At 36.5% G+C, this 8,171-nt stretch overlaps 1 protein-coding gene across 1 annotated transcript in view; it reads left to right on the top strand.

The window, feature by feature from the left end:
* Positions 1–1,142: 1,142 nt before the first annotated feature.
* LOC132101724 (otogelin-like protein) overlaps positions 1,143–8,171 on the top strand; it is a 34,820-nt gene continuing 27,791 nt past the window's right edge. The window contains exons 1-9 of the mRNA XM_059506879.1: positions 1,143–1,223; positions 1,613–1,658; positions 1,966–2,044; positions 3,076–3,168; positions 5,861–6,015; positions 6,103–6,224; positions 6,935–7,140; positions 7,382–7,506; positions 7,682–7,788. Coding sequence (XP_059362862.1) covers positions 1,147–1,223; positions 1,613–1,658; positions 1,966–2,044; positions 3,076–3,168; positions 5,861–6,015; positions 6,103–6,224; positions 6,935–7,140; positions 7,382–7,506; positions 7,682–7,788 — 1,010 coding nt within the window. The 5' untranslated portion in view covers positions 1,143–1,146. The remainder of the gene's footprint in view (positions 1,224–1,612; positions 1,659–1,965; positions 2,045–3,075; positions 3,169–5,860; positions 6,016–6,102; positions 6,225–6,934; positions 7,141–7,381; positions 7,507–7,681; positions 7,789–8,171) is intronic.

The following is an 8,171-nucleotide window of genomic DNA, read 5'->3' as shown; positions in this document are numbered from 1 at the left end:
TGTAAATTCCTTCAGAAAACAGCGTGTGCCGCACTTGAGCGTATTTTCAGACGCACAACTAATTTGAAGTAGCTTTTTACGGCAGCACAATACTTTGATAAAAAATATAGATAAGGCTATGTCAAATATTGTTTCTATTTTAGTTTTAATGAAAAACCAGGGAACCCTCCAAGGTAATTTTTTTGGGCCTTATGGGGTGTCCCTTGATGCTTATGGGGGGTCCCGGACCCCAACAGCCCCCCCCTCAATTCGAACACTGACTTTACCTGCGCGCAGGTGTGCTCCGTCCTCCTGAGGGTACATCATCCTCCTCTGACTGTACAGAAGATGGACGTTTATCCTTCACTACTCTGGGACAAATCACTTTAGTGTGTTAATCGCACATCAGAGATTTTAACTTGATTAATCCTGATAGAATCTTTTTCTAAAGGAGAATTTTCAATCGATCCTCCTAAAATGAAACTCGTAATTTCTTGATCGCTGAAGGAAGCCCGTCGCTCTGAGATGAACGAACTGCGGGACATTCAACTGTTTTCACTCGGTACACTTTTCATTTTCGAGCTATTTGTGCTTCAAGGTAAGTATAATTTTAATTTGTAATAATTTTGGATTTTTATGAATTAATAACGTACACATTGCAGTTGGCCCTTATAAATATGTGAAATACCCTATGTTTTATTCCTACTACAGTGCAATTGTGGTAATATTGTTTTAGTAATAACACATTCAACAAAATAACAAAAACATTTTAAAAACGTTTAGATCCCATATTAATTTATAAATGGTAGGCTATTTTGACAAAAAAAAAAGAATAAATCAATAAATGTAAAAAGATTACAATGGTACTGTTTTTAAGAGGGTTTTCACTCTCAGAATAAAAGGTACAAAAACTGTCATTGCTGTTGTACCTTTTCAAAAGGTGCGCTTTTGTACCTTTTAAATACTAATATGTACACTTTAGATAATACCTTCCTTTAATGTACCAATATGGACTTTTAAGGTACAAATGCATACCTTCTAAAGAGGTACCGCCCCAGTGACAGCTTGTGTACCTTTTTTTCTTGAGAGTGTTGTTTGCTATATTGGATGTCAATTATGAATTATTAAAATCTATTTTAAGCTTTTTTATTTAAGTTTATAATATGCATGAGTTTTGTTTATATAATTTTGCTTTTGCCAGGATTTATTTGCCAGGAATCAAACCCAGAAAATAAACTACCCAGGTATGTGGTTGAATCCAACCTCTTGTTCTGATGCTGTTGACTTTGTTTTGCTGATGGCTAGGTGTATGATCATAATGGTTTTCGACTTTTAATCATGTTGAGCATAGATTGCAGGTTGATTATACCTTTAAAAACTGGTGAACCCTATCAAACATCCGCTATTAAAAGACGGTTTTGAGCAGAGAGACAGTGTCAAGTTCTACATGCAATCACTGATAAGATGTTAAGTGTTTGGTCTAATGTTTAGCGGTAACCATTAAACCAGTTCCTTGAGAATCATGCAGTCCATCAGCATGACTGTGTCTGTATGGCATCTTAAGTGTTTCTGAACCTTTAGTTTCACAGTCGACGCACTTTTAATACTGCTCTCTTTGTGCCACTTTTAAAAGGAGGGTTAATGCACTGCGGCAGAAACGGGATCTCTTCCGTGAAGAGGTGGGTTATACCTAAGAGAAAGCAACAAGGGACAGAGTGGAGTAACCACACAAACACACACACACACACACACACTCACAAATACTGAGATACACTCTCAGTGCTGACAAAGCTGTCTTTGTGGAGTTGCCACAAATGCTACAGCCTCTGAAAGCTCCATTCCCAAATGTCTGCAGTGGCAAAACCATGTGAAGGAATGCCAAGACAGGTTCACCAACATGGCTTAGTGGCTAGACATGGTACTGTTGCCATTATAAGCCAATAGACCCACGCAAATTCTTAGCACTGTTTTTTTTCCCCTCTTCAGACCCTTAGCACAGTGCTTTCTGATTCAGCTCTCCAACGAAGAGTTCTTCATAATTATACAGCGAGAGATGCATCAACAGGTATTTTGTATACTGTGCACACACAAACACTTAAGATTTGCAGAGATATGTACAGTCTCACTTGAGTTTGCATGCTGGAAACGTCAATTATGAAGTTATATTTCAATAAACTACTGTTTTGTGAAGTTACGCCACTGTCAGCTTCATTGTGAACTAAGCATTGTGTGATTTGGTCATCACAAGGCCAAATGTTTTTAGATTAATTTTTTACCAATAATGAATCAAATTTAAAGGATAAAGGATTATGGGGGGTTATTATAGTTAACTGAAACCATTAAAAAATGTAAGTTGAAATAAATTTTTAAATAAGAGTAAAAAGCTAAATGAAAAAATTGAAAATAAATAGAATCTGTAGCTAATTGCACTTAGTGTAAAAGCATATTGCTAAGAGAATACAGCTATTTTCACTTGGTGTAAATAACATCTAACTAAGATTAATAAATGCTGTAAAAGTATTGTTCATTCTTCATGTTAACTAAAGTTGTTAACTAGGCTATTGATAACTAATGAAATGTGTTTCCAAAATATTTGTCGAATTGTTACTGCCTTTATTATTTTGGAATAAGTTGGAATAAACTGCCTCCTTATTTTAAACCGCAAAATTGTCTATAATTATAATAGTATCTCAATTATGCTAAAATAACACTGGGAGTATCCAGAAACCAATGTTCAATTTAATGGTTAGACATTTAAATTCATGATTTTACTGAACTCTACATCAGCAAAGAAATAAAAAGGAGCCAGAAACTGTTTCTAAGCCAAAGGGTTCAAATTCAAATTGTTCAATTCAAACAGTTGGAGGATTTGGAAGCTTTGAGTAGGAGAGCCCAAAGTTGAACAGTGAACTATTCAAAACCAACTGTAGTATACAATCCTTTAGTTTGCTTTAGACGGCCAAGCAAAAGAAAATAATCAAAAATCTGTCACAACAAAAACACTGGAGCTATTCACCTTCAGTGCTTGGCCCATAACTTAAAGTTTCATTTTAATGCTTTGTGCAATGTCCCTTTTTGTGTTTGTTTGTGTTGTAGAATATTGTGGGTGTCTTAATGGTGGCTGGTGCCAGGAGGAAGGACGCTGTGACTGTGCTCAGTTCCAGGGTCTCGGGGATCGCTGTCAAATCAGTAAGAAGCACACACTGAAGTTATATTAAATTCAAAATGGAACTTGTCTCCATGTAATTATAGTAAGGTACGGTCTGATATTATCATCTGCCACCCAGTGCTGACCATTAAATGTGGATGAAGGAACCCTGAATTTAATTAGCAGAATTCAAGCGGCATTACTCACTGGTTCCAGTTAATCTACGTGACTAGGCTATGTCTTATACTGCATTTGGTAGCATTGGATTACAGATGTTCTGGGAATAGATTGCTGGTCACAAAGAACTCTGTATGTGTGTTTAATTAACCACGCACTATAAGCCAGGCAGCTGGTATGACCAACAGAATTACAGGTTACTACACATACAGGATTCATATAAGCAATACTGATTACATGCCCAACGGGGAATTGATTACATGGGGCACAAATATTGAATTAAATGGTTGAATAATCAAAAAACATTTGTTTCCACTAAAATATTAACCAGCACACCTGTTTTCAACATTGATAATAATCAGAAATGTTTCTTGACCAGCAAACATTAGAATGATTTCTAAAGGATCATGTGTGACTGAAGACTGGAGTTATGGGTTCTAAAAATTCAGCGTTGGCATCACAGAATAAATTACATTTTAAAATATATTCAAACTTCATGAGCAGGGGTCTCCAACCTTTTTGTGAGTGAGGGCTCCCTGAAGGGATAAAATAGTCTTGAGGGCTACTTGTTTGATATAGGCACACACACACACACACACACAGTTTCAAGTTTTTGAAAAATACAACAACAAACAGTAATATTGTTAAATATTATGACTATTGAATATATAATTACCGTATATACCCGAATATAAGACACGTTTTTTTGTCCTAAAAATAGGTGTTTTTGTCCTAAAAAATGGGGGGTCGTCTTATATTCGCGATATAGACAAAATCACGGGGGGAAAGGGAGAAAGAACGGCATAAATATGAAATAGTGACTGAATGATATACTCAGGGCCGGCCCTGACCAATTTGCTGCCCTAGGCAAGATTTTACCTGGCGCCCCATGATTTCTAAAGGATCATGTGATAGACCGGATGTCACATGTGACACTGAAGAATGGAGTAATGACGCTGAAAATTCAGCTTTGCATCACAGAAATAAATGATAATTTAAAGTATAATAAATTGAAAACAAATTATTTTAAATTGTAATAATATATCACAATATTACATTTTTTTCTGTATTTTTGATCAAATAAATGCAGGCTTGATGAGCAGAAGAAACTTCTTTCAAAAACATTAAAAATAGTAATGTTTCCAAACTTTTGGCCTGTACTGTATCCCCCCAAAACTGCACAACTGTAGAGTAAAACATTAATAAAAAAGTGATAATAAAAAATCTTAAAACTGACATGATTGTACAAAATCACAGTCTGGGGACTCAGAACTCAGAACAACTGCTAACATTAAGTTTAAGGTAAAAATAACTGCCATGAAATTATATTATCTTACTCCTATGCAATAAATTGTTCTTTCACTACATCTCTTTACCTCTGTCTTTATCCTCTTCTCTTCTTTTTGGCACTGTATCTATCGCAGACTATGCTCATTTATAATGTGTCATGTAAATTCGGCCTTCCGTCACAATCAGGAAACTTTCACCGTGTCTAGAACTGGCGCGAGCTGCCAGGCCCGTTTCTACGAGCGGTGTGTTAACAAAAGCAGTGCTGTCTACATTGGATGCGGCGTCGGGCACGCTACACAATAAATTACCAACAACTGATCGTGCGCGCGCTCTGTTTCTGACGCACTTCAAGCACTCGATGGGCGGGGGAAGCCGGACTTTTTTTTTTTTTTTTTGCTTTATTTGGTAGTATTTCGAATTAATGGTTTTTAAATAGTAGCCTATTATTTAAAAAAATGTGTAAAAAAAGAAAAGAAAAGAAAAGAAAAAATTCACTCGTTCACTCATTCTGGCGCCCCTATGGATGAGTGGCGCCCTTAGCATTTGCCTATACCTCCTATGCCGCGGGCCGGCCCTGGACATACTTTACATACTTGCATGTAAAATTAGAAAAGCAACATAATATCTGTGTTTAACTATATTAAAACGCTGCTCCTCTGCCGCGCGATACGCAGAGAGAACAAGAGAGGTGCGCGCACGAGACGCAGAGCGAGCGAGAGACAGAGAGGTGCACGCGCGCGAGACGAAGAGCGAGCGAGCGAGAGAAAGAGAGAGACAGAGAAAGAGAGAGAGAGGTGCGCGCACGAGATGCAGAGAGAGAGAGAGAGATAGAGAGACGTGCAGATTCTAAATATTTTAAATTATTGAATTATTTTATTATGTTTTAATGGTATATGAAATGTCACCAATAGTTATTTTCTCATTTTATAACATTATCATAAAAAAAATGAAAGATTACAATTCAGGCTATTTATAGAACGTGCTCGGCGGGCGACTCAGAGACTCCACGCGGGCTACCAGGTGCCCGCGGGCACCATGTTGGAGACCACTGTCATAGAGTAATACATTTCATAATATTACTATTAGATACTGTTTTTCTGATCAAATAGATGATGAGTAAATGAGTCTTCTCCAAAACAATGCACATATTTCTAATCATTCAGTCCCATAACTCTATAGTATTACAAGGACCTACTACCACCACAACAGTTTTTTTTGTTTAGGAGATTTTTGTCTTTTTTGTGTGTGTGTGTGTGTGTTTGTCAGTTCCCAACCATGGTCAGGACAGGGATGGGATTTGCCGTTCATGGGGTCAGCATCATTTTGAGACCTTTGATGGAATGTATTACTACTTCCCTGGAACCTGTTCGTATATCCTGGCCAAAGACTGCCATTCCACAGAGCCCCAGTATACGGTGTGGGTAAGTTACAGCTGCGCCAGGTCTGTTTCCTATGTATGTTTTTTTTTTTTTTGATACATGCATTGCTAATTTATTTCTCTTTGGCAGGTTCATAACAGTCGTTCATGTAGTGGTTCAGTGTATTCATGTCCACGTGGTCTGAGTCTGTTTTTCCCAAATGAAGAGGAAATCTATATTAGTGGTTATCAGGTTCTAAAGGGAGGACTTAGGTGAGTTTGGAATATTAAATTATTACTTTTATTTAGCAAGGATGCAGTAAATTACTCGAAAGTGACAGTAAAGACATGTATAATGTTATAAATGATTTCTTAAATAAATGCTGTTCTTTCTGTTCTTTAAAGAATCAAGAAAAACTCAGTTTCTAAAGTTACAGTTTCCACAAAAATATAGCACCTTTTTTTAACATTGATAATAAGAAATATTTCTTGAGCAGCAAATCAGAATGAGTGACACTAAAGACCGAAGTAATGATGCTGAAAAAAACAGCTTTGCATAACAGAAATAAATCACATTTCAAATATATTAAAATAGAAAACTGTTCTTTTAAATTATTATCATATTTCAGGGTATTACTATTTTTGCTTTATTTTGGACTAAACAAATGCACCCTTAAGTGTAAGAGACTTCTTTTTCGAAACCATTAAAAAATCTAAACCACTGCAAACTTTTTGAACAGTAGTGAATCTTGGATGAATTAATTTTGAATATTGGATTGCATTAAAGAAAATATTCTGATGGAGAGATAAATCATTCGGTTTGATGTGTATGTTTTGTCAGAGAACATTCGAAACCTTGGCCACTTTTGGTATTAAATAATGATGATATAAAATGATGATATAAAATCCCTTAAAAAGTCCCAGGCAACACATTTCAATGTCAAACTCGATCAAATGTTTGTGTCTCTTGTGCATTTATTCAGACTGAGTCTGCCACAGACAGTGCGTAACGTTTTCTTTGAGCGCTTGGCTGACTATATCCTGGTGAAGAGCACATTTGGCTTTTCTCTGGCGTGGGACGGCAGCTCTGGAGTCTACCTCAAAATGACCGAAGCACACAAAGGAAGGCCTTGTGGTCTGTGTGGAAACTACAATGATGACGGATCGGATGATCTCAGCAGCAGCCGCGGTGAGACAAACAGGCCCGGACACACACTCATCATCTCAGTCAGCAGCAAATTCAGGACAATTATATCAAAGCTGAGCAGAGTTGGATTCTCAGTCTGAACACTACCATCCCACTGTTGTCTATTTACAGATGAGTTGTAACATTTTAGGGGCAATTTAATTCTTAAGAAACAGGATTTTATCATTTCTGCTGGAACAAGTGTATTATGGTGTCCTTCATGCTTTGCATTTTGCACTATTAGGTATAGTTTCTGATGACATTGCTGAATTTGGGAACAGCTGGGCAGTAGATCTGCCCCAAGAGAGACCCTGTCCTGAGGTTGATGATGATTTCCCTGGACCTTGCTCATCTGAGTCAGATATGGATGTACGCTTTCAGACACTGGATAATGGGTTTGAACTGAGCTAAATGGTTCTTAGAATATATGATAGTTTAAAACAAGAGTTTTTAAGGTCAGAAAATATGTCTATGAAAATATTTTTGATTATTCAACTTAAAATGTGTTTTAGCCACTTTTCCTGTTTGTCTGTCATCTGAGCAGGATGCCATTGAGAAGTGCAGTGCATTGCTTTTCTTTCCTTTCATCTCCTGCCATGAGAACATTGACCCAAATCCATTTGTTGCCAGCTGTGTTTCGGACATGTGTGTGTAAGTCAAGTGTGGTGCTTTTGTCTAAATGGTGTAACTGAAGTTGAACCCTGCTGAAAAAAAACAAGCTAAAGGTGATTTGCTGATCTTAGCTGGATTAAGCAGTTCTAACTGGTCTCCCAGCCGGACCAAACTTGTGTTTAGCTGGTCAGTTTGCGGGTCTAAAAAATACTCTAAAACTATCTAAACTGACAGGCTTGTTTGATAGACTTATTTCATTAGTTTTATCTAAAGTGTTATTCAGTATTATTTATATAATAATATAGGATTTATTAATATCTATTTTCAATTAAATTTTTTTTTAAATTTTAAGTAATTTGTTCATTTTTTAAATATGAATTACATTTATTTTTTATTTCCATTTTCCGTTTTAGCAATTTTAG

This window comes from Carassius carassius, chromosome 23 (assembly GCF_963082965.1).
Source record: "Carassius carassius chromosome 23, fCarCar2.1, whole genome shotgun sequence".
Classification (NCBI taxonomy): Eukaryota; Metazoa; Chordata; class Actinopteri; order Cypriniformes; family Cyprinidae; genus Carassius; species Carassius carassius.
The sequence above is the reverse complement of the archived record's forward strand: the minus strand, read 5'-3'. Positions and strand labels throughout refer to the sequence as shown.